The sequence below is a fragment of the Paramormyrops kingsleyae genome, chromosome 8 (assembly GCF_048594095.1).
Source record: "Paramormyrops kingsleyae isolate MSU_618 chromosome 8, PKINGS_0.4, whole genome shotgun sequence".
Taxonomy (NCBI): domain Eukaryota; kingdom Metazoa; phylum Chordata; class Actinopteri; order Osteoglossiformes; family Mormyridae; genus Paramormyrops; species Paramormyrops kingsleyae.
In genome coordinates this window covers 13,638,750-13,666,025 of record NC_132804.1, presented here as the reverse complement: position 1 = coordinate 13,666,025, position 27,276 = coordinate 13,638,750, and the positions used below count along the sequence as shown (strand labels likewise).

General features: G+C 41.5%; 1 protein-coding gene across 1 annotated transcript; it reads right to left on the bottom strand.

The window, feature by feature from the left end:
• Window positions 1–649: 649 nt before the first annotated feature.
• Window positions 650–24,729, bottom strand: ppm1j (protein phosphatase, Mg2+/Mn2+ dependent, 1J). Its single transcript, XM_023804138.2, has 10 exons — window positions 24,249–24,729; window positions 11,964–12,078; window positions 8,069–8,395; window positions 7,443–7,555; window positions 7,020–7,104; window positions 6,340–6,458; window positions 5,825–5,888; window positions 4,980–5,087; window positions 4,309–4,460; window positions 650–2,432 (listed from the first exon to the last, which is right to left on the bottom strand). The coding sequence occupies exons 1-10, from the start codon at window positions 24,497–24,499 to the stop codon at window positions 2,285–2,287; spliced, it is 1,482 nt and encodes a 493-aa protein (XP_023659906.2). The 5' UTR covers window positions 24,500–24,729; the 3' UTR covers window positions 650–2,284.
• Between the last annotated feature and the right edge of the window lie 2,547 nt (window positions 24,730–27,276).

Genomic DNA, 27,276 nt, shown 5'->3' with positions numbered 1-27,276 from the left:
CACATGTGTTCCGTTTTGGGCGATGTCTACTGTACTAAGCTTTCACTACCAAGAGTACACCATGTTCTTGAGCCGTTCGCTACTTATCCGGTAGTGCTGTGTTTTCAGATCTGTGTTTCTGAAGATATGAGACCTCTGACTGAAATTATTACATCAGTACATTTGTTTTTGCAATATAAAACGATACAAATCTTTTACATCTGTCCTCGAGTTTTCCCCCATGAAGCTAAGCTATATGCAGAAACATACTGAGCAAGGAGTAGGTTATTTAAAAAGGTCATTGAGATAGAACAGTGGAATATGATGTGATATTTCATAATGAACATTTGCATTTGAAGATCCAGTGACTCAATGGATTTGCATGAGATTGCATGCCATCTAACTAAACATCCTAACATTCCCATGCACACTTGTAAGGCTGGATGTGCAGGATCACAAAAATAAATTATTTGGTATTGGATTGCGTGCCCTGTGATGGCTTGGCATCCCATCCTGGGTTGTTCCTTGTCTTGTGCCCATAGCCTCCAGGATAGGCTCCAGACCACCCAGGACTCTGAATACGATAAGTGGTTACAGAAGATGGATGGATGGATGGATTGTATTGGAGAATTTGAGTGAGTGTTATAGACTCCAACAAGAAAGACAACAGTTTTTCCTTATCAAAAGGTTTATTATTATTTTTTTTTTTACTATATTTAATTCAGCTCCACAGTTTGTCTATGCTACAGATTGATAAATATCAAATAATAATCTGATTGAAAATTTACACTGTACAGATATACAATGCTAGTGACAGTTCAAATGTTTGACATTGCAAAACAGTTGAGGTTCACTTTTCCAACAATTAATCATGTAAATGAGGGTTAGGGTGGACAGCAGAGGGACTACATTTCTAGGAACTATGTTTTGTCATAACAGCAGGAAGAAAATGTTGAGTTTACAGGTGCAGTTTAAAATGTGTCACGTTTACACTTTTTGTAACTCATTAAGGCAGTCTCGGGTCACGTCTCTGACATCAACAGAATATTTAGCTCCTCTTGCATACCTTTTTGGAAAACTTGAAGGCAACCGACAAAATACCAAATGCTACAGAAGCATGCACTGACAAGCGTTTCCTTGACAGATATTCAAACTGGTCACTGACAAATACTCACCCACAGACAACTTCAGATCCACCGCAGGTAGCAGGAAGGCAGTCAATACTGTACTTAACCAATCACTGACTTTGTAGTGACTGGCAGCAGACATATGTTATCCAATGATATGTAAAGGCAGGCTCAGATTTTGTGTTAGCCTTCTAAAAGCATAATTTAGCATTAGCTAGTATCAGAGTATTACAAAATGACTGGTTTTGCTACAACTACCAAAAATGATATTGGGGTGCTCTTTATACTGTCCTTAGACTCAACAAGACAAACATGATCCCAACCGTCCCAGACTCCTGGGTGTTCTCACAGGGTCAGATTATTTAGTTCCTGTCATCTACTGTCTTTTTTTTTGTTCTTTCAGATCCCTTTTTGCCAAACGAGCTAATTAAAATCCCTGTAGATCAGCAGTCTAAGACAAACATTCTTTGAAGTCCACTGAAGGTAATGCTACAAAGGAAAAATCATTACCTTCCACTCAACTGTTGGACACAAAGTGCTTAAATTCATTTACCTTCATTATCAGTTTCCCATTGATGGACAGGGATTCACCACCAGAGCAGTATTACGCTCCAAGAGTGAAAATGTTCTTCATTTACAAGGCACGTTCCACCTTGGACCGGAGCCTGCTGTCTTTTGGTCACAATTCTAGTAACTTCGCATCCACTCCATACGATTACAGGAGAGACACAGACAAGACTTGTGTCATGTCGTTGCTAATCTGCACACGCCGGTCACAGCCTTGGCGTGTTCCTTCATAGATTCTGGCTAGAATGCTCTCATATTGCAATGGATCACTCGCACAGTCTGCCGATAAGCAGCCGAAGCCGGCGGGCTGAGAATCGGTAACCATGGAGATTCCTCACAGCAAACTTATGCAACGAGTTAGCATAAGCGGAGAAAATATATATATATATATATATATATATATAAAAAACACATACAGGAAGTGGGGGTATTACAGAAGGTGACCATGTCATCTAACACTTGGAGCATGAGTAACAATGAATGTGGGAGTTACTGGAGAAGAGATGAAAAAATTTGGCTAGTGGAGGCTCTCATGCTTGAGGAGCATAGGCCCCACCCTTCCATTTCTGGGGGGGCAGGTGTTGGGGAGCGCTCCTCAGGGTGGGGACCTGTCATGTCTCTCCCTTGTGTCCTGCCAAAGGGATGACGAACACAGTGATGTCGTCCCCAGAGCCAAGCTTGTCGTTGGGCAGCCTCCAGCCTCGCTCCTTCAGCACCCCCCGTGAGCGCATCAGCAAATCCTGGGCAGCCAGCGTGTACCTACGAGCAGGACAGAGGCATAACAGGGAGTCAGAAAAGCAGAGTATGGATTGTACTGTTGTTCACTGCATTTAGAGCAGTGATTAACTGTCATGGCTGTAGTTGACCATTGTGTGTGCAGGTATTTCCGTCTTAGAAATGATGAGATTCTTACACTGGTTAAACTTGTATAATATTTAGCTCAATGAACTACTTAAGTGACATACAAACCACAAGCACACATTGTAGCCCCGCCAAGACCAGTCCAAAAAGAATACTATAATGTCGAACTGAGAAGTACTCAAGGTAACTACGCCATCTAGTGGTTTTAAAAATGAAACATTTAAATTATATATATAAGAAATATCTACAGTATATATGCCAAGTTCCATTTTTTCCATCACAATATGGTTTTGAAATAATAATGTGGAACTTGAAAAATTTTCAATAATGCTATAAAATTGAATTTGTTTTTAATGTAATGTGTATCTAGCATGCCCCCTACTGGACTCACTGAGAGTTGAAAGTCCTCCCTTACATAAAATACATGCATAAAAGAATCAAATTAAACTGGGCAAGTTGTCTCTAAAGGCGACAATGTACCACGGTGGAAAACCCTACTGCTTCACAGCAGTAGGTTTGGGGAATCCTGTCCCCGTCACTGTGTGTGTGAGATTAGTTTACAGGTTTTCTCTCTTGGTCCTTTTGGTTCCTCCCACAGTCCAAAAACATGCAGACAGGCAAACTGGAGCTCTGTGTGGGACTGACATCCCATCCTAGTTTTATCCTGCCTTGCTGGGAGAGACTTCACCCCCCCTCCCCTCCCCCAACACACACACACGCACACATGATTAGATAAATGCCTGGAAGAAAGATGGATGGAAGTCATTTTTACAGTTAGGTTCTGAAACCATATCTCTGTTTATAGTGGGAGTGGAATTAACTAGCTGGAAATGAAAAATGGCACACAATCAGCAATTAGTACGTAATTCAAACCATCAGTTCCTACTGTAATCAACTAAGTATAAAATTATACCGTCTGGCTAAATGAATGAGTTTAATTTCCCTGTCAGGTCTAGTGTCAAAACAAAATGGTTGATCTACTGTATGATGTATTTTCCAAATCAATTTTATATACAAAGTATATAAAATGTATATAAACATATTACTTGATTTATGCTCATGTTTGGCTGCTACTTTGGTACCTTCACTGGCCTTTTGTGATTTACACCTAAACTTGGATCACGTTTTCAAATTCCATTCTGCTTATAATAATGACAGTCACGGTGAATTACTGAAACAATGACGTTAATGTCCTCAGTCTACTGATCCCCAAAACTTAATCTGTGCACATTTGAAACTCTGATTCTTTCATCTGCTTGGTTTTTCTTCACACCAAAGGTGTTCTTGCAATCAGTGGTTAGTGACGCATGTGACAAAAGCACATATTGATTCTGAACTAAAAAAGTGTTGGAATAACATCTGTCAATATTGGTGGAAATACCTCCCCCACTGTCCTTTGAAGCAAGGGCGTACGTTGGCAGTTAATAAAGCCACTGATTTTCATTATCTATTTCGGAGTTTCCGCAATTGCTGATCCCAAGAGAGCACACAGAGGCAAGCTTCAGCACACGCTCATGGACACACGATAAAAAGTCAACAATTAACTTAGATTACATCTCTTTGGAAAGCAGAGTGCACAGAGGGAATTCATGCAGACGAAGGAGAACATTAAGACTCAACAGGCAGAGCTGGCAACAGAAAAAACCTCACTAAGGAGGAGGTGTGATACGGCAACATCCTGTGCCATGTAGCTAAGAACAAATCAAGAACAAAAGAAAAACTCTTCCAGAATGTGCAGTAAGCCTCCAAAACCATCAGCGATCAGCAAACTAACCTCATAGGGTCGATAGGGTCACAACCTGACAGGAAGTTTGTCACCGCGTCGGCAACCTCCTTATCCGTGGTGACATCCCATAATCCATCTGTTCCCATAACCATAACATCATCAGGGCCATGCTCATACTCCATTAGGTTGTAAACCTGCACCTGTGGGAGGTGAGTAAGAGTAACATTAAAGATGTCATCCTTCATCTCCTACACTGCACATCATCTAAGTCTAAGACATGCTGCTTTACTTTTAAGGTGCAACATTGCAGATTTTTGTATCACACAAATCCGCTAAGTTAGAAACTCACAATATTGCGTCGCACAAAAACACGCATGCAAAACACTGAGCTGTTCCAACACAATCCAGATGGTGGTTCTTATGTCACTTGCTTTTGTCAATACACTAAACTCTGTGCTAAAGCACCAAGCTAAAACAGTAGAATGTGCCTGTGAGGGGTCCCTTCTGTGCATAAAGGTCAGTGTTTCTCAACCCGGCTCTCAGGGACCCCCAGAAAGTCCACGTTTTTGCTCCAGCAAGAAAAAATGTTGACTGCTCTGGGGTCCCATGGGCTGGGTTGAGAAACAATGAAAAAGACAATAATGAGTCAGGCCAACAACTGCATGTGCAGAGCAAGCATCGGTAGGCTGGGGGTCAGTGAATCTGTGCTCTGTCTTCACCTCCGGGCAGCAGGACAGGAAGGGCTTGATGTGGATGTTGGAGTTGTACACCTTCAGGTCGTGATCACCAAGTCCCCGCGTCACACCGATGGTGGCCATGACCCGAGCCTACGGCCGCAGGAACACACAACAGAATTAGTCACTGTACCTGAAGGCGCAACGCGAGTCACATTCTTCCGCTCCAATTCCCAGAAAATCCCCTTGTGAAGGAATACAGACTGAGGCACTAGGTAAAAATGATTTGCTGCTGGAAAAACACTTCACTGCAGTCCTATATGTGGCTCCAAGCTGAGCCTGTTACCTTGAAGGCTTAATTACATCCAAATTTACATTTAGCTGTATCTCACATAAGGAACAAAATAAAGCTCAATAAAGGCTCAAGACTAAAAACACTTGAGGTGATATTGGCAGTTAACCTTTGGGATCTTCATAAACAATATTTTAAAATAGAGGTAAAAGGGATAATGATGACAATAAAAACTAATTGATACTGCAATGCCGTAAATCAGATTCTGATAACAGTCGATTCACAGAATGCCTCATCAGTAGTTGGGCAAAGATACACTATCCAACTTTGTCTCCATTACCACTTTATGCCTGTTCTAGGAGATGCGGGTGGCATGGTTATGTAACAAACTATTTGGTTCAAATACCTGAAATACTGCAGCATTTCAGGAAACAAAAACCGATACAAAAAACTGATTAGAATTTCTGAGAATATCCCAGAAATCAAACTGCTCCATATGACAGGCTGAAACCCACTCGAGTGTGACATGAGATGGCAGAAAAAACAGCTGCTGAAAAACTTTAAAAAGTAAAACATAAAATGGAAGTAATGCTTTTACTTTTTTGCCTTCTCCGTATATCAAAGGGAACTTGAGGTCTTCCTCCACGATTGTCTTGTAACCCCTGGAAAAAACACACCATCTATTTAGCTGAGAAGGGCAGGTAGATATGTACTATCCTTAGTCAACACTGCCGTCCTGCCATGAACATTGTGGCCCTGAAGTGTGAAACTAAATTAACATTTTAATACAAGTTTTACTACAAAATTTCTTTTAATTGGAAAAGTAAATTACATTCTGAGAACAAATTAAAATTGCAATGCTGTAATAGAGTCTTGGTTAGAAGATGAATGGATGAAAGGTATAGAAATTAAGAATAAACAAAACGGCATTTTGAAATCATTTCCTAGAACAAACATGCCTGAAAGCGCATATTTCATAAAACACATTAGCCAACATTATCTGATCACTTTCAGACAAGAACACATATTGTTTTCTGAAAGTTGTTTTTAAACGTCCAAGCATATACACAGTTTAAATCACAGATACACAGATGTCGATCAATATTCCCTTACCATCCAGTCATGGTGTGATCCCTGAAGAGCATCTTCTTGCCCAGCTCACTGTACTGGATCCTTCGTGGGAACTCGATGTAGGTAAACTCATTCCCCAGCAGCTCTGGCCTAAGGAAACCCTGAAATAACAAAACACACGAGGGGCATAAATCTGATCAACCACAAATTCATCAGTGACAACATTTTAACACGGGGTGAATCTCAATATGCGTACTTGTGTTCTTGTGAACCCGTTTTTACATCATCTTCCATTGCTGAAAATCAGTTCAATACTAAGAACACAAGTACAGAGGACGGTAGAAATTCCCAGATGTTGGTCTTGCTCTGCCCCAAATATTAAGGATACATGGGCTATATTCTCGCCGAACGAGACCAGTCCCATGATTCATTGCACTCCAAGTTCATTCTTGGAAGGCAAGTTAGCAAGACTGGTTTTGCCAAAACCACAAGTACGGTCTTTGCATTCTTGGTACTGGGATTCACCCACGATTTCATAAGCATCCCAGGGTTAACTATAGTCAACAGACCATGGAAAACTGCACCATTTAATACAACATGCCAACCGTCTTGTTCCGGTAGCTTGTATATCCCCATTCCAAGGAGTCTGAACCAGTTCCCACATGTGAAACACAGAAACTACTATGAGCAGTATTGGACCGGTGCCCCTGACGAGTCCTCACAAGGTACTGCAGACGCTGCCTCTCAGTCTCAGGAGTGAACTCGCTGGACATGGGAATGACCTCCTTGTTGCGGATGATGATGGCTCTGTGGGGACGAACAAGGTGCCAATGAGGACGCGGAGAAGATGGATGCCGCAAGGGCTGTGTCGAGGACACCCTGCACATATGGTACGCAGTACACAGATCAAACTGCGGGGAACGATGAATATTCACACAGTCAGTCTATGCTGATTGTGACTGAATGTACACCGACAGCTAACAATATGGACACAGTTATATACTGAGCCTCTGAGGATTTCACTGCTATTACACACTGTATCAGCTTGCATAGCAGGACAGCGACACCAAGTACCCCAATACTGACAAACAGGCCAAGGTTGAGGTCAGCTTATGGCAACGGAAGGGTGAGTTGCAGCCATTTACCTGCTATCTCCTGCATTAGCCACGTAAAGTTTCCCCATCAAATGGACTGCGGCTAAAGCACAGCAGCCTCCAGATATGCTGTAAGACATCTTTTCCTTCTCGATCAGGTCGTCCTGCAAGTAGCGCAAGTAGGAAATGGAACCAGAATCTGATCCGAAGCAATAATGGTTCATCACAACCATCCATTTTATTTGGCATGTTAGATTAATGTGCAACGGTTAGACACGGGAGTAACTATATTTTATCTTTGTACGGCTCTCCACGCTAATATACAATGGCAACGGTAATCATTTTAGAATCAGAGCAGAACTGGAACAAAATTCTTATTTAACTATCTAGACATGTTCATTTATTTCAATGGCCAGAACTATTGCAGTTATTCTGATTGCAGGCCTTCTAACTGTCTTAAAGAATTATAGATCTAGCTCTGCAAAAGCCTTATTGCTAGCAGAGTATCGTTTCACCAGAAAATATATTGATTCATTTCATTCCAGTCTCATCTTACTTGATCCCATCTGACCTTCTGAAAGTCTGCCAGGTTAAAGCAAGTTTCCGAAACGCTACATGTTTAAAGCTACTGCGGGGAAGACAAAGCAAGGTTCATATACTGTATGTTCTACAGTTACCATCTGTTTGAAGGCATTTTCAATGGTTCCCATCACCAAAGCCTCCAGACTGACAGTCTTCTCCATATGAAAGCGGGTTGAGGGGTCACAGGGGGAGTCTGGATCCTCTTCCTGCGTTACCCCCTTTTTTGAGTCCACCTGGTAGGGGCTGCCATTCTTGGTCAAGCAGATAGGGGGCGCTTGACTTGGGTTCTCTAGCAGGTGTGCGATGTCACATAGGCGGTCCCGGATGAGGCGGTGCAGCAGTCTGGAGGCCATGATGGCAGCTCCAGAGCCTGCATGGCCATCAAAGACACCCCAGAAGTGGAGCGGGATGCCCGTGCCATCCTAAACACAACGAGAATCACATCAGCTCTGTAACCGGTGACGGCCACCACACAAACTACTAGAGCTGCTCGATATCACACAGCAATAATTACCATGACTGTAGATGACAGGTGTAAAATTTTGTCTGGACACTGGCTTTTCGCTGCTATACAGACATTTACTTACGGCCATAATTCGATGAGCAGATTAGTAGTACGCGTAAAATATGAACGAGAGGCTTATTGTGATGCCCAAAACTCTAATCTATATAAATTTGGCATATCCTTATGTTTAATGAACGTGCCAGACTTTAATCTGCAAAAATTACCGCCACACCACCAAAGTCTTCTTACTTTGTTTATACACAAAATCTCTTCTTTTAAAAGATGTCGTGGCTGCTGACCTGTCCCTTTCTTCACCGCCATTTCCAAGGTTTACCAAAACAGTAGCATGTGGTATACTCTGCTAACCGAGTTCAATAAATATAAGGATAATAATGTCCGAAAAGAGCGCTTTGAAATGGGTGAGGTCTCTGTAAATCTGAAGACCTACAATTTAGGTAGGGCCTGCAATCCTAGGTACAAAAGAGACACTGAGCATTTTTCCACACTTGACTGGGACTGCACAGGCCTCACAGAAGTATGCTAAATAAAAGGTTTAATGGGGGCCCCTGGGGAGCATCAATGGGCCTAACTGGGCCTTTGCCCAAGGACGATAAGAGCTTCTGTCCTAGCATATGAGAGTCTTGGCAGGCCCAAGCTGAGAACATCTGCCCACCCTCGACAGCCTCAGAGAAGCTCAGAGAAGGAACTGGTGTGCTAAGGGATGATGTCACTGCTTTTGGCAGCAGGTGGGGGAAGCTGTGGCAGGCCTGAGGGACATCAGATGCTGGCTTTGCTGCGAGCATCCATCTGCATTATTTACATTATTTATTCATCTCACGTACATTCCTCTCCAGACTGACATGAGGCCTGTGATTTATTGGATAAAACTGTCCAGTAAGCCAATGAGAACAGGACAGGTGACAGCTTAACCCACTTATATGAATATTAAAGGGAAATCCGCAGAAATATGATTGAATAATTTCCTGCTTCTTATGGTAGTGAATCTATACCAAATAACACTAATTAGTAATAAATAAAACTGCGGAAATTCCTGCAAATCGTAATATTTGAAGATTTTAAGTACCAACAATCAGAAGGAACACTGGATTACACATGACAGGTGCTCACACTGAGACTGGAAAAATACAAATTTCTTTAGCGTTTCTAGACCTCCAGATCGAATCAAAATAAAATTTCTCCTGCTGACAAAGCATGAAATTTTGGAAAGCAAACAACTGAGGCTCTAAGGTGGATCGGTTATTTTTTTGACACATAACATGATTATCAAAAAAAATGTTTGGGTGGAATTCCTCTCCCTCAGGGACACAACAGCAGAGTTCCCCATAGGCACAGAAAAACCACCATGCTACCTGCAAACACACATCTCTGCATAAAGCTACTTCATTACTTGAACAGTGTGTTGCAGAAAGGCAGAGAACCCTGCACTCATGGTCTGCAAACAGCAATTTATGCATATAAGACAATTCCTGTCCATCTCCCACCCTGTTATGTCTCAGTCACAGGGGCGTTGCTAGAGATTTTGGGCCCCATGAAAGCATATCATATTAGGCCCCCCAGTCCAAACCAATCCAGTTATTTTCCTAATTTTGTAGGGCCCCTGTCACTCAGGGGCCCTTGGAATCGTCCTAGCTTTCCTCCCCCTTACGGCGCCCCTGCTCAGTCATGACTTTATATCCAATCATTGAACCATTAAACAAAAATCGTTCTGGTCAGATCGATAAAAGCGACCATTTGACACAGTCATGGGGCTGAAGATGGGGTTTTGCCAGGGATCAAATTTCCCTTTGAAAGTTACGGTGACGGGCAGACATGAGATCAGTATGACACAAGAGTAAAGACTTCAGAAAAGAAAAAAAGAAAAGGACATGCTATGATGTTTGTAAGAAAAGTAAATATTGAATTCTGGTTTGTGAGTGTTGAGGATTGAAAAGGGCAAGGAGCCCATTGGTTCTGGGCCAAAGGTGTAAAATAACGAAGTACAAATATTTCTTTACTGTACAGTAAAGCAGGTTTTTCAAGATTTGCACTTTAACTTCGCCAGATCTCTGGGCCAAATAACCAGTTTTTATTCCAGTACATTCCGCACTATCATTGTCACTCACCCAATAAAAAAAGACTATTCCATGCACGCAGAGCACTTGATTAGGGATGCATGATTGTGGGTAAAATATGAATCATCACTTTTTTAAACTCGATCCATCCATTTTCCAACCCGCTTATCCTACTTGGTCGCGGGGGGTCCGGAGCCTATCCCGAAAGCAATGGGTACGAGGCAGGGAACAACCCAGGACGGGGGGCCAGCCCATCGCAGGCAGAGATGCCTAATATTATATATTGGTTAAACAGGCCTGTTTAAACTACCAATATAAGTCAGCAGTGGTAGATCTACTGCTGAAAAAATGGTGATGATTGTACTGGAGGATGAGGGTTTGAGTCGGCTCATTCACCACTTATAAGAGGTCTAAACGTACCAGCCCATGAAATGTTTATAATTCATTATTAAATCTTGCCTGTAGAATGATGTTTCGTTTTCCAAAGAATCACAGTCATTCCGCTGTTCTGAGCAGCACGTTTGGCAGGTTTCACTGCTTTTTATAAATACAAAGAACTGACGTGACTCAGTTTTCCTTATCATTCTGCACTTACTAACTTACAATGCTATGTTCAAACCTGTCTTGAGTGAATGTTAAAGTACAGGTTGCTTCTTGTAACATCAACAGATTTGACTGTGTAGTACTTTATACTTCAGTACTTATAATACCAGGTATTTTTCCACTTTTAGTTGAGTAATATACTGGATGACATTTACCTGGGTAACATTTTGGTGTAGTGTGTACGCTTTTACCTATGTACTTTTCCCACCATTGGTCTGGACAGGTTTACTTTTGTGAAAAAGAACAAGGCATATCAATCTCAAGATGCACGTTAGCTAGAGAGAGATGGAGTGAATCCACAGAAACACCAGATCATGCACTCTCCCTCCGGACATAGCCAAGCACCCCACCCCACAAATCAGTTATATTTACATTTAATTGCTTAGTAACAAGAAGACTCTAATTATTATATATGGGACTGAGAACTGCATATATATACGGTAATGTGGCAGCAAATTATTATTGGACCATAGCATCTGGTTTAAATTCCTAACAGAGTTGAGGTATCTATATATATAAGGAATCACACTGCAGAAAGTCTCTGGTTTCCTCAAACAGGGCTTTAACTTAATAGAGGCTTGTCCAGAACTTGCTGGTTTTAAAAAGCCTTTTTAATTAGAAGCCAATTAACATACAGTGAAAAGCCTTCCTCTGTCTATGCAATGATATTGAGTTTCCATTACACAAATAAGGGATGCATAGCACGATATGATATCCTGAGCCCTGCAGTCCTGGATGTCCCCACCCTGGGGCCGCTGGACTCTGAGTCGCGTCGGCGGCTAGCAGAGCGGCCAGCAGCCCTGTCCTCACCCCGTTCTCTTCCAGCATCACCGAGTGTCTCTGCTTGCCGCTGATCTTCTTAACGAACAGCCGCTCGCAGCATGCTTGGTCCTCGTTCAGCATGCTCTTCCCAGCATTGATAACCCTGAGGAAAAACAACAATAAAAACATATAATAATAAAAATAAATAAATAAATAAATAAATGATAATAATAATAAATGCACCCAAGAGAAAAATGGCTATTCTACATTTAGGCCTACATTAACACAGGGTCTGACTTGTGACTTTCCTGAAAAGGATTACAAAAGGGCAAAGTGACAAAGTAGAATCCTCAAATGCCACATTGTATTTAGTTCATTACCTGGCCAGGAATTAAGGTCACCTGCTCTTCCATTAGTAAGTCACGCAACTTGAAAGCATATATCACACAGCAGTCCTACATGACTGACTCAATATAGCTTGGCTACAATGGCAAACTTTCAGCTCCAATACTGACCTGCAGAGTAAACTATAGGCACAAACTCATCATAGGTAGGAGTTACTTGACAGTGGCCTTTTAAACCACAATTGATATTACCTTTAGACTGTTGGGGATTTTAATATTATGTGTGTTGTCCTGATATGCCCATGGCTAAGGGCCTTCTAAATCTTATTGACTCTTTTAATTTTGTGCAATATGTGGTTGCTCCAACACAAGAACATGGACACACACTTGATCTTGTATTTTCCGATCATAGTCCTGTATTATTTGATGTTGTTCTTGCCTGCACCACAGTCAAACCTCAAGCTGCTGCTCGGCGCTGTCGTGTTTTTAACTCCTCCACTGCTGTTCAGTTTTCATCTGTTTTTAACCAGAACTGTAGCACCTCTGAGTTTTTATACAGCGAAACTGAGGAGCTGAGCTCATGGTTTTATTCCACTTGCCAGACTGTATTGAACACTGTAGCTCCATTAAAAACCAGGCAGCCTGAAACCAAACCTGAGCCTTGGCTGAACGACACGACCCGAGCTGCCCGACGTGAGTGTCGTCGAGCCGAGCGTAAATGGAAAAAGGACAAACCACAAGTGTCACTTCAAATGTTAAAGGACTGCTGGTGTCGTTTTCAGACAGCTGTTAAAGATACTAAAAGACTATTTTTATCTGTTATTTTGTCTAATCGTAACAATCCTCGTGTTTTATTTAGTACCATAGACTCTGTTCTCAAAGCCCCAAAGATAGACAGTACTGAACCCTCTTTCACTGCTTGTGAAAACTTCCTGCACTTTTTTTATTGAGAAGGTCACCTCTACCAGGGCTCTTATACAGTAGTTCCTGTTGCTTATGATCCTTCAATATCTGGTTCCTGCTCTGGTGTCTTTGACAGTTTTGAGCCTGTAACTTTGACTTCCTTACAGGAGATTGTTGATCATCTAAGTCCTGCAGGTTCTCCTAAATATGTTGTTCCCCCACGACTATATAAAGAGATTTTCCCCACTGTGGGGCCTTGGGTTCTTAAACTGGTAAGTAGTAGTCTATCTTCGGATGTAGTCCCTAAAGATTTTAAACACGCAGTTGTCCAGCCTCTTATTAAAAAATCTGCTCTTAACCCTGCAGTTCTTAATCATTACAGGCCTATCTCTAAACTGCCTTTTCTTGCAAAAATTCTTGAAAAGATAGTTTACAATCAACTAATGGCCTTTCTGGATGAGCGAAATGTTTTAGAGGTTCTTCAATCTGGTTTTAAGCCTTTACATAGTACCGAATCAGCCCTTTTAAAAGTTTTTAATGACATATTTTTAGCCACAGACTCTGGAGACTGTTATTCTTGTACTTTCAGACTTGACTGTGGCTTTTGATACAGTGGATCATGCTATTTTACTCTCCCGTTTGGAGCAGTGGGTGGGCATCAGGGGTTTAGCTCTGGAGTGGTTTAAGTCATATTTGGTGGACTGAACTTTCTGTGTCAGCTTAGGTGCCCATGTGTCCTCTTCCGCTCCCCTCCTGTGTGGGGTCCCACAGGGTTCAGTTTTAGGTCCCTTGCTTTTTCTGTTATATCTGCTCCCACTTGGATCCATACTTAGGAAGCATGACAGCTTTTCATTGCTACGCAGATGACTGCCAGATCTATGGTCCTTTAAAGAAGAAAGACTCTCATTCTATATTGCCATTACTGAAGTGTCTTGAATACATTAAGGCCTGGCTGTCTCATAATTTCTTAAAATGTAATGATAAGACAGAGGTGATGGTTTTTGGTAGCTCCACTGAGACCCCAACCTAGACTTAGCTCGTTGGCACAATATATTAAGCCAATTATCACTAATCTGGGGGTCAAGGTAGACGCTGACCTTAAATTTGACGGCCAAATCAGGACTGTGGTCAAATCTAGCTTTTTCGAGTTGAGGAAGTTGGCTAAAATATGGCCAATTCTTTCTAAGCAGCATTTTGAGACTGTAATCCATGCCTTTATTACCACTCGGCTCGATTACTGCAATGCGCTTTACGTAGGGATCCTATATTAATCAGATTCAAAGGGTGCAAAATGCAGCTGCATGTCTTCTAATTGGCCCACGGAACTACAAGCACATTTCACCTGTTATATCCATGCTCCACTGGTTGCCTGTTCATTTTTAGATTCATTTTAAAATTCTTTTATTTGTTTTTAAGGCTCTTAATGGTCTTACCCCTCCCTACCTCTTTGAGCTGTTACACCCTTACATACGCTCCTGGTCTCTCAGGTCATCTGGCCAGCTGCTCCTGCGTGTGCCTATAACCAAGCCTTAGCATAGAGGGGGCCGCGCTTTCGCTGCTGCAGCTCCCAGAATGTGGAATGATCTGCCCTTGCATGTTAGACAGGCTTCTTCTCTGTCTGTTTCTAAATCCCGCCTGAAAACCTCTCTTTCCTTTGGCTTTCGATTCCTTGTGAGATGTTGATTTTAGTTTATTTTATTTGATGGTAAATCATCTTATTTTGTATATGTGCCTATTTTATGAACTGTTATTTACGTAATTTTAATAGTTTCATTTTAAATTCTCTGTACAGTACTTTGGTCCTGTGTGGTTGTTTTAAAGTGCTTTATAAATAAAGTTGGTATGGTATGGCAACCAAAATACAAAGTCCTTCAAAGGACTCTGACCTTATACTGGATATTTATATTGAGTTATTTCCTTGCATATAAGATTAATGTGCCACCCCTTAAATTAATTTAATTTATCACTCTTATATGTCCCCCTCGCTCCAGGCTACGCCCTTGATTGCCTGAGTAACAATTTTCAGCTGTTTAAACACACTAAACCCAAGGCTACACACATCATTGAGACAGCATTGTCACCAAAATTAATTGCACGTGAATATGAATGGTTTAACTGTGCCCTTTCTGTGTGACCCATTTCTAAACAGGTATTAAAAACATTGGTCATTTTTCATGGAGTTTGTGGCAGAACAATTATTTGTAAACCACCCCTATGAGACCACTTAGTGTTTGGAACCTGTAGAATTAAGGCTGCAGTATAATTCTGTTTGGGATGTGAGCCAATCAGCAGCGTAAACTACTCTGCTCAGTAGGAAAAGTACTCCTCACCTTGCCCTACCTGCTACGATGACTCTAATTGCAAGTTATAACATAATTCGAAAACTGCACTCTGCTTCTTGGCACAAGCACCACAGGCGTGGGAGACAGAGTAGGGTAGGATAGCGGCCAGCCAAGCAGCGGGATTGGCACTAGCTAGAAACTGTCCTGAAAATAATGCGGGATCCATAAAAAGCACAAAACACCTGCAAATGACCAGCGGCAGACATTGAAATGACGACAATTTCATACTCAGAGGATGGAAGTAATTGAATTGGCAAAAAAATGTTCATTCTTATAATTCGGGTTGCCATCCATCCCCTATAACACAGAATCATCCTGTATAATGCTGAATGTTTATTTTCCAATATGGAATGACCCCGTAGTATCGGCCTAAGGGATGGGTTACAGCCCTGTTTATAATGGAGGCGATTACACGTTTATCGTGTGGATTACTATAACGAGTATATGAATTTAGCAACAGTACAGGCCCACACATTTGACCAGCATCAGTTCTAAGTCAGTAATATTAGTAGTCCTATGCCTAATGCATTTGCTTTGGCAATTTTTGTCAGGTATGTTTTTACAACGTTGAGGGGCTGAGTTATGACTTCCGATGTGTCTTCTTCACTTGTAATGAGCAGACCACCCAGCTTCTGGCTGTCTGCCCTATTGTACAGCCTCCAGGCCGTTGCTAATACAGCAGCCAAATTGACAGTTAAAATGATCCAGAGAAACACGCCGCAAACAGAACTAAAAAAAAAAAAAAAAAAAAAGAAGAGAAGAAATAGACGGTAAATCAGCCATCAACGGCGCTTGTTCCCGCCGGGGCTGCAGCAGAGCGGCGTAGCGGGCTCATGGAGCGCCATTCAGCCTCCGGCAGTCCTCCCTCCCGACCGGCGCCGGTGCATGGAAACGAGCCGCCTGCTCGGTCGCTTATTTAGGCTCAGCTGCGACTCGGCTGGAATGCGAGCATGACACCGCATATATAAGCACCTGAACACGGCCACCCCCGCCACCTCTAAAAATAGATGTCTGCGCTGCAACATGTGACAAGCCTCTGGTTTCCATTGTTATTTGCCTTCGGGCGTTGACAATTTAAAAAAAAATCCTTAATAATTATAAAGAAACAGAGACATTTTTTTAAGGAACATAACATAATTAGGCACCATGTATGGAAATATTACGTGATCTTGACTATTTCGACGAGAAAATATCAGTTTCCTAAAATAACGAAATGATCTTCAGCAATCTTGACATTAAAGCCACTAGACAGCGGGTGTGGTAAACCGTTCAACTATCCTGCAGGAAAATGCAAAATGAAACCACACCAGCTTCATGTGGTGCCCTTATGCATCTCATGCAGACGTGACCAACAGAAATATCCATTACAAACAGGAATTGATCATTCGAAGCGACCTGCAACCTTTTCATGGGGGGAGGTGTGATCGTACGGGTGATTATGGGGAAGAGAAAGGCTCTGTTCCTTATTTCTTCATCTTTAGTCTCCACTGTTTCTTGATGGTGGAAAATATCTGGTACCTCTTAAAACTAAGTAATGACAAATTTCCTTGCCAAAAAGATTAGTTAAAAAGCAGATGCACAAAAATCAAAACTTCAGGCAGAAAGTATCATTTAAAGACATGTACTGAATAACTGAAGGTTGCTGGGTCAGGTCCCAGGAAGGTATTGCTGTTTGTACCCTTAATTAACTATATTTATTAACTCGACTATATTAAAGATCCAACTGAACAAAATTATGAAAGTCACAATGGAAAAAACACTATAGAAGGTAGGTAGGTAGGTAAATAAATAAATAATAAAAAAAGGCCTCCATTCCAGGCAGCCTAAGGCACAAGTTAAGGGTACACCTAGCCCGTCAGAGGGCATATGCACACACACACGCACACTGGGCAATTTAGAGACACCATGTAGCCTAACTGCATCTTTGGCCTCCACACAAAACTAAAGTGGGATTTGACCCAAAACCCTGCAAAAGTGAGGCAACAGTGCTACTTAATTAGGCACCCTATTCTTCATTATTATAAATAGCTAATATTAACATCAGAAACACTAACTACAAAAAAAAAAAAATCATGATATTTGAAAATATATATTTTTCTGAATATTTTTCCTTTCCTCCAGCAGGGATGTAATTAAATTTCTCCCTCCACCAAGAAATATATCCCCCCTTTTTCACATGTCTGTGTGCCTGTTTATTCGTCCCTCAGAGTAATTCTCAAGCGAGGTATTCAATCATTTCGCATTGGGGCACCATCTTCCAATCATCTCTCCTAAAAAGGTCACACTTCTCTAACTTCCTGTATCTGGCAGCGCTGAGGTTTCCTGTTAGGGCCGGTTTTGTGAGCCAGGCTGAGCCAGCTGGCAAATGCTGCAGTACGCCGTTTGCAATACGTGTGAAAAGCCCTGTGCATGGCTTTTGGGACAGGGTGGGGGTATGGGGGTGCATCCATATCGGAGCATCATACCACCAACAGATTGCGGTGATAGAAATCGCCAGGGGAGAGTCCGATTCACACCGCAAAGTTCCAAAAGCTATCAGGCGCTGTGTGTTTGTGCGACAGGGTCTTTCCGCTGAGCTGCAGACTGCAGCAGACCGCGGCTTCACAATGCCGATGCTAAATTTGCAGCGACGAGCCCTTGTCCATGGCTGTAATGTACTAGCGTCTGCATCCAAGCGTGGAATTGAAAGTGGAAAAGTGATGCCGGTGAGGTCACCTTCTTCACACAGTGCGCTACAGCCTCCTCTGCGGCAAGCGGGGCCTCTGGTCACCGAGCGTGACGGGATAGGGTCTACATTAAAGGTTTCAGTGTTGTGGGGCTAGAGCATTTAATAAAGATCCTTAGAAGAGCAGAGTTTCACAGGGTAAAACAACCTGGAAACCCTAACAGAACAAGCAGGACTTGTACTCTCCCCCAGTCAGCATGCAGAGCCAAAGGCCTCAGCTTTGATTTGGTTTCCCAGGGCCCAGAACATCACTGGTTCTCATACATTTCTAGTATATTGAATTTAACAGGCAAAAGCTGAACAGGTTCATCTTGGTACAATGTACAGTATGTAGGGATTTGTACCATGAATAAACCCTACAACAGCTAGGAAATAAGCCAGAAAAAGACAATTTGTCTTCTTCAAATGTGTTTGTTATACCTTCAAAGTTAATGACTGACGGCCTGACAGAGTAAATAAATGTCTAAGAAAGCATTTACATGACAGCGTTTTAGTTCAGTAAAAGTATTTTACATACATACTGGGGAAAGTCAATTTTCCCCAATAAGAGACCAGGAGCAGGCAGGTTTTTGGAAGATAAGGGCATTTATGTTCATGGGTGACCACTTAAACTGGATTATGTGGTTTTAAAATTTAATGAATTTAAATACCAAATTATTTTCCTTAGTCTTGCAAAAGACTGACATTGTCTGAAGGTATAATCCCTGCCTTGTGCCCTCTGCTGCATGGGATAATCTCCTGCCCCCCCCCAACCCCACCCCACCCCCCCCAACCCAGACCCTGATCCAGGAACAGTGGTAGGAAGATGGATGCATAGATTTTTAAGGTTCCGCCTGTTTCATTAAGGTATAAGCATTGTTTCCCCAATCCAGTCCTCGGGGACCCAGTCAGTCCACATTTTGCGGGAACTCGGAGGGAGCAAAAACATGGACCGACTGTGGATCCCTGAGTGTGCATGTGGGTGCGCTTGCCCTGTCATGGACTAGCACCCTTTCCAGCCTGGTGCCCTCTTCCATGCCTAGTGTCCTAAGTTGCTGGCGATTGGCTCCAGACCCAGTCCCCCTGTCCACCCACAACCCCGCTCCCTATGAGCACTTGCAAAGCAGATTGATCAGTCCATTAACCAACAGACCATCTTCTGTCTCACTCAAAGAATGTCTCCATTCATGTAAAACTAGATCTTTGGGACATTCATTCATTTTCTATTCTGCTTATCCAGTTGAAAAATCATGTTACTTTTTTACAGAAATATATTCATCAATTACACAACAAGCTAATTCACTGAATCTTTAATCAATACTTTAGGTTTCTGTGACTAAGTGGCTGTCTTGTATTGAGTCCTGGGATCAGATTGCACACTGACATCACTGGCTCGGCCCAGTGGCCCCAGGGGTTCGTCCCTGGGATCAGTCTGCTCCAGCTGGCAGGCATTCAGACCGCCCGCAGACAGCTTGTAAAGCGACATGTCGTCAGATCGGGAGGCACGGTGAGGAGCCCCCAGCAGAGCGGAGAAGCACAGCTCTTCAGGGACAAGGACAGCACAACCTGCTCGACGTCAACCAAAGAGGAAGGGAAACAGGAACCTCAGAGTTACGGAGCAGGGCGGAAAGTACCGGCCCTAGCAATACATAAAAGTCACTACCAATAGCTATAACCATCAGAATAGCATCTCCCTTCACAAAAGAGAAACACAAAAAGGAAAGTAATATCTTTAGTGTATGATATCTACATTAAAAACTCCAACTGTTTTGTTTTTTTTTAAAAATCAGACAATTTATGCAAAAAACTGTATGTTTTGTCCGAGCAGCAATTAGCAATTTTCATTCCTTACAAATAACCTTAAAAAACTGATGTGGAGGCAATTAAGACCCCTTGATATTTAGTTAATATTCCATTCAAACACATTAGTTATTTTCAACACAAGACGTCACATTCAGTTTAGACCTAACAACCCAATGTTTTATGCACAATCAATTCTGTGTCATACATAAAACTCATACATACCAACAGATTTGATACTGGCGATGGTCCACTCCATGACAGACGGCTATGTGACTACAGATGTAAAGACCGATTTAAGACTATACATTAGCTTTGGCATAAATGCCAATGGTTCTCTTTTATTTATTTCTTTTATCCTGCTTATTCTCAGCTCTTGCTTTTGCAAATATCATTACCATTTTCCTGGGTTTACAGTTCGCAACGTTATTCCATCAGCTTATGGGAATGATATTTTCATTTCTGTACATAATGACATATGGTAATTAAAGGACTTTTATTTTTAGTTTGACTGCAACATGTTCTCCAGGACCTGATTGGCTTAAAGAAGCTGTACTGTCAAGCCTGATACATCAGAGAATTGCATCTGACAGGAGACAGATTAAGGGACCAGCCCCCCCTGGTTTAGCCAAACTCCTCTGTTTGTAACTGAGGGCCCAAACTTCCATCTCTCCCAAGTCTGCGACTCAGCACTTTTCCAACCTTGCCTTTAGTGAAGGGGGGGGGGGGGCTGGTTGGGAATGCAAGTAATGACTTCAGTGATTGATTTCCTTGCTGTGTGCTTGATACTAACTGGATCTTCCAACCATAAGCCCTCCTTATAACAGAAAGACAGAATCACCCAAGCGGCAAAATTTCTCCTTGTTGCATTAATGGAATTATGACTGCCAAAGGACAAATAGCATATGGAAGAAATATCGTCCCTTAACTGCTCCCTTCAGGCCTGGAATAAAATGGAAATAAATGTTAAATGTCAAAATCTTTCTATGACATATCCTTTTCCTGTTCATTTGACACGCTTACCATTATATCCCCTATTCACTTTCATTACCTCTCTCTTTCTCATCCCAGACAGACAGGTAATTGACTCCAACTGGGAAATTCTTAAATGCAAATAAATACATCTATATGTAATAATTGAGTCTGAAGACCATATGAAAGCTAAAACAGTAACAGTTTTAATCACCAAAGACCTTAAATTAAAGATTACATGTTTTCTTTCATTACACCTGCTTGCACAAGTGTAATGAATACAATATTTGCTTTTTGGCTGGTTTCTAGACAAATGTTCAAACGGTTTAAGTAATTCTGTCACCAGAAACACTCCAGGTTCTAACACTGCCAACCACAATCATGACTCAAAAATATTAAGTTGCACTCCCAAAGCTTTTATCTAGTGTAAGGTACACGGTGCCCATTTATAGAGTTGAGTATCTTACTGAAAGTGAATTAACCTAATCAAGCTGACAACAGCAGGGTTCTTCTGAGACTTTATCCGGTATAGTTTATATTGCAATTTGTGGTGTTTACTACTCTGCTACCTACTGACGTAATTTAGCCAGTGAATGGAGTGAATTTTGCAACTCGCATTTGCGAAAACAGTGTGGCTTTCAGCAACGTGTCAAATTGCAGTAAGATTTCCAGAGATAAGCAGACGTTACAGACTTTCCAGAAAAACAGTAAACACAACAGAAACCAGGATGTTGTTGTAAACGTTTGGTCAGTACGGCTGCATTTCCCTTTTTCTATTCAAAATGAACAAACTCACCCACATTTCAACAACAGGAAGTCAATTATATTGTCTTCAAATTGCCTTTGTACAAAATTTTGCACCACACATTCAAATATCTCCACCATACACTTCCATCCATCAAGGCTATGATCCATTCCACGAAATCTATGTTATTGATACTGAGTAGAAGGGAATACAGTTGTTTCTATGGATCATGCCTAATTAGCATTTACAGCCAACATTATCTGCAGGAAAACGTGTGATCCATAAAAATGCTGGCTAATTTTGCTGCAGTTATTTATGGCGCTTTTCCACTGCCACCAAGACCCGAACCATATTTGAGCTGTACCGCTAACTGTGGGTTTTCCTCTGTAAATTTTGCGAGTCGTACCCAACCCGTACCCACATTGACATAAGCAGGGCCGAAAGCGTGACTTTACCGAGTTTGTTGCACCACCACCATCTAACTGGTTGAAATCCATCGACATACTGGTGATCTGGATAGATTATTGGAAAGAAAAAGTGTATATTCTATATATTAATCATTACTAGTAGTATCGCACGATGTGATATATTGATGCATTCCCAATAACTCGCAAGTTGAAAATTTCCAACCTCCTACTATAAAAAGTACTACAAGGACAGCGGAATACAATGGATTTGTAATGCAAATTTACACAAGTGAATGCTAATTCCCCTAGTGTTACATGCTAACATAACACAGTGCTTCTCACAGACATGATGTACACCGTGTGAACAGTAAAGAAGCAGCTCTTCCATTTTATGTCACTGTTGCTCTCCAAACCCAGCAATGGCTTTACCGAGCCAATCTTTCTGCAGTGGAAAACTGAAGTGAGCTGGAACTGGAACTAGTCTCTATTCGTGGTATGTCTCAGGTACGGCTTGGTTCCTGTATGCCAGTAGAAAAGCGCCGTTAAAGTGTTCGTGACCAAAAAGACTGAGGCTACACAATCATCCACAGTCATGGCCTAAGGTTAGTGTTTCATATTAGATTTCTCCAAGAACTCTTTAATGTTTTTTAAACTAAATCAGCTGACTACAACACTATACAAAGAGTTAATGGAAGGCCCTACTGAGCATTGTACATTAAGTTACTACACACAAATTATCATCTGTAGAAACTATGTTCATTACACATACTGGGGCTAAAGGTAATTTTTTTTTAAATGTAGTTTTGTCTTAAAGACCACCAGAGACCAAAACGCCGTTCTGCAAACAAGTACAGAAGATGCACTCTACTACTTCAGCTAAGTAACATCCACTTAAATATCTGACCTAGACACAGTAATTAAGACTCTGCTGACAGAAGGACCTTGGGGTGTCATTACATGGCATTTACTGAAAAGGAAAATCCCACAAAAGGACATCCTTTCTTGATATCTGCATCAGAACTTTACTGCAAAAAAACAAAAACAAAAAACGATTCCATGTAGTCTACCTGATGTTAGGTGCATTTTGAAGTCTCTTTCTCCAGGTGTAAAGCTCAAACCTTTGCATTACCAAACTATAATATAGATAATGACCTCTGAGTCACTTAAGTTACTTGGAAATCCCTCTTCCTTTCACATGATGCTGCAGCTGCACTACACGTTTTTCGAGACTTATGGAAAAAAATACATATTAATACATAGCAAAAAATAAAAACAAATACAGTAAAAAATTCAAGTTTAAATGCAGCTGTTCAGGCCTTTGCATGTTTAAACACCTTTTTAGAAGTTGCAAATTTAAGAAAGTCCACATGAATATGTTTAAAATGAGCATTTGTCATACCTTTATTTATGTGTTACTAATACTGTCTGAACATCGGTGTGCAATTTGCACTATCAACAAGATTATTGTAACGCACTGCTGGTGAACTGTAAATTACACTGCAATGCGTTTTTCAGCACAGTTAAACGAAAGCCAGCTAAAGGCGATTTACCTACAGTACGGGGTCACTGTCATGTAGAGTGGTGATACGTAACGGCCTTTATGCTTCAACGGCACATTACTGTACTTTAGCTATACCGCATTAAGGCCCTGGTCAGTTCAGACAGTCTAAGGTTTGACACCGCGGCTCCATAAAGCGCTCAAGGACGCCCGACCCGTTATGAAAGCAGTCCTATGTGAGGTAGCTACACGCAAATTACTCGGGGCTAAAACAAACATGCGAATACCGAATCTGCCGTGAGCTAAATAGCACGTCACCCCCTCCTGTAAAGCAGTCTTAGTGAAAATACGTCGCGATTACATGGTTAATATTGCGGACCTTCGACTAATCGCAATTACTGGTCCTGCAACTCCAAACAATCGTCTTACGCCTAGTTCCGCGGGTATCACTCGTGATCTAATGAATCTGGAATAAAATTAAGACCATCTGTGTGTGTATGTGTTTTTAATGTGTAAGCATACAAAGGCACGGTGCATTCACCGCAGCTTTCATCACCGCATTATTCGCGACACGGGCGTGAATTGCCCCTTTTTAAAAGCATGAACAGCAGCACTTACTCAGCGTATCCAGTCCGCCAGGGCATCTTGGCGTCCCGTTTCGGCGTGAGGACCGGTCTCGATGCATGCTCGGTCGAGTACTGCAGCAGCTCCGCCGTTAGATCCAGAAATTCGGGTCGGGAGTAGGCGAATCGCGGAGGCAAACCCTCGGAGCCGCAGTTCTGCGCGTTGCCGGAGCCGTGCTGATGGGAGCCGTGCGGCATGATGCCGCCGACCAGCGTGGACATCGCATTCTTCACTTTGCTTATCATTCTGTCGCGAAGAGCCAAGCCCGCATCCGTGGAAACTCGCACATAAATGCGCCGATTAGTGCCAAATAAACTCACACGGATGATGAGCAATACAGGAAGCGATTGCTCCTGACCCCATGTGACGTTTGACAGACAATGTTTTCGTCTGTAGAAAAAAAAGCCCTTCCCAGCACTGCCCGTGTCACCCAGGAGGCAATGGCAAGCGGCAAAGGCGTTTTTCTGCGTCTCCCTCAATGGGAGAGGGACAGCTTTGGTCGGTCTTTTCACCAGAGCTTTTGCATCATGAGGGCGCACTTCAGTGGCAGCCAACAGAAGCATAAATCTAATATATTTGCTAGAACAAATAAATCAATAAGTACCTTTATATGAATGTTTCTGCATGGGAAGGCATATGCATCAATGACATTATGCATACATTGAGTTACCACTTACAGCGCTCAAATTACATTACTCTGCATTTCATCAATACTATGCAGTACTAGGTAACTGTATATTTTGTTCAACCTCCTAGTTCGGGTGATCGGTATAGCTGCTTGAAGGAACCTTAATATCATGCAGATATTTAAAATTAACGTTTCATGCACATAACTATTTAATTCAACGTGATACTGTCTTTGAAATCCAGTGGAAGAAGTGAAATTTATTAAGTCCCGTTTTCATTGTGATGACGTTTTCCCCATTGTATTTGTAGGCTATATAGAAACCTGAGAAAACAGACTCGCCGTGGTATACCTGCTGATAACAAATTGTCAGTAACATGTTTCTGAAAACGTGTTATATCCATACATAGAAACACTACATTTGGAGTAAATGGGAAAAACAATGAAAGACGACTGGTTTTAATTTGTGACAGAAAAAACAATCTTAAGCGTCATTACTTGAGAAGCGCGTTCATTCCACATCCACAACGTCCGCGTAGCGGTTGCTGTATTTCCTAACCGCGTAATACAACTAGGCAAATCCCAAACCAAAGAGCTAGTAACCACATATCAAAAATACTTAAAAGTTTTATGTTATGATGTATAATGTGCATTAGCACGTTGCAACGCGAATTATGGCGGGATGTACATAATACGAAGGTTCAGCATTGTATGTTTTTTCCCTTTTTTGTCGTTTGCTGCAAGCTGCCAATATTATCTGGGTTTGATAGAAAACTTAAGGGTTGCACACATCAAGGTTGTCCTGATGCAAGATGACGCAATGTGATGCAACTTCACAGTTGACGCAAAGGAGTAGTCAGTGATATTACATTTGAAATCGAAAAGGCACTGCTTCATTGTTTAGGCCTATGTTATAAAACTGCGTTTAATATACTGTCACATTTTACAGTTCTGCTTTACCAACCATTTTAAGAATTCGTTCAGGTGAATGACAGTTCTTAATTGTAAGCTAACATCTGCCATCTAGTGCTGATCTTCTGAAATTGCAATAACTTTGCGCTAATTGCACTCATGGCTGAAATACATTGTGTAAAGTAGGTGTATAAAAATCATCCTGATGAACTTAGTTTAATTCAGCTTTTCTGTCTTGTTCTGAATGCGTTCAAATTTTACTGGAACTCATTCCGCCTGCTTTCAAATGCAATTTATTTCTACCACTAGGTACAGCAGAGATGCCAAGTTGCAATTTGCCAGTTTTGTTTTAGCAAATATTATTCAACATTCTTCTATGATCAGCATTTAAATTTTTATAGGAAAGAGCAGTGGCAATGAGTGCAGCCTCCATGCAAACATGTTAAATTGAGTTTAGGCATTCAAGCATCAATTGAAAAACGAACAGAGAATAAATAAATAAAACACAAAGATAAAATCAATAAATGGGCTATAGCATTTGACAGTGCCTTCAACAAATCACAGATTGGAGCCTCTGGTGGGCTAATAGCGCAGTGGATGTGTCTGACTATGGATCAGAAGATTCTAGGTTTGATTCCTGGCTGATGTGAATAGCCCCTTTTGTACCCAAGCTGATGTAGTCGAGTGGTTAAGGCTCTAGTCTCTTCGGGGATGTGTACACCACTACCAGGAATTATGGGGGCAATTTGAATCAGTGAGTTAGCCCTCTGTTGTGACCAGAAAGTTGCTGGTTTGAATCCCATTCTCAGCAGAATAGTCACATCATCATCACGCACTTGAGAAAGGTTCTTAACCCCCTTCCCAGAAAATGCTATGGGGTGCTGGATAAACAGCTAACACCAAGCTTTGATCTCACCTGGATGACTTAAATGAAAGTAAGATGGAAAACTAATGCCATTCCAATGTACCTATACTAATATAGGTACATTGGAACATATTGACATTGGAACATTGGAACATATTGACCAGCTTCTTCACAAGACATTTACCAGGAGAATTTTGTGTAAATCTTCGTTATTCCCTGTATTATTTAACCTCAATTTTTATGTTCTGAATTTCTACAATTTTAAAACTAGAATTGTAACCTCAAAAATAAATAAATTGTGCCACCGTGTGGACAAGAATGGCTACTACTGAAACACCCACAAATAATCTATATGCGTATTCGTTACTAGGGCTTATTCGTTAGCTTGCCCACTTAGTTTACTAGTTAATCTGCTAAACAACATTCAGCAAAAAGTCTTTTATTTCTATGAGTATTATATTTAATTTAACATACATTTTATTAATGAAACTATTTTAATTGAGGTCCTTCCCCAAGGCAGTCTCAAGATAAAAATAACATAGGCCTACTGAAAATACTGTGAAAGACAATATCAGATGATTACGTTAATGATTCGGACAGGCGATAACTAGGAAAATGCA

Coding starts and splice junctions, on each gene's coding strand:
- ppm1j (XM_023804138.2), bottom strand. CDS start 24,499: ATGATAAGCAAAGTGAAGAATGCGATGTCCACGCTGGTCGGCGGCATC. Junction 7,556..8,068: donor AAAATGCCTTCAAACAGATG/GTAACTGTAGAA, acceptor CGCTACTTGCAG/GACGACCTGATCGAGAAGGA. Junction 5,889..6,339: donor GATCACACCATGACTGGATG/GTAAGGGAATAT, acceptor TGTTTTTTCCAG/GGGTTACAAGACAATCGTGG.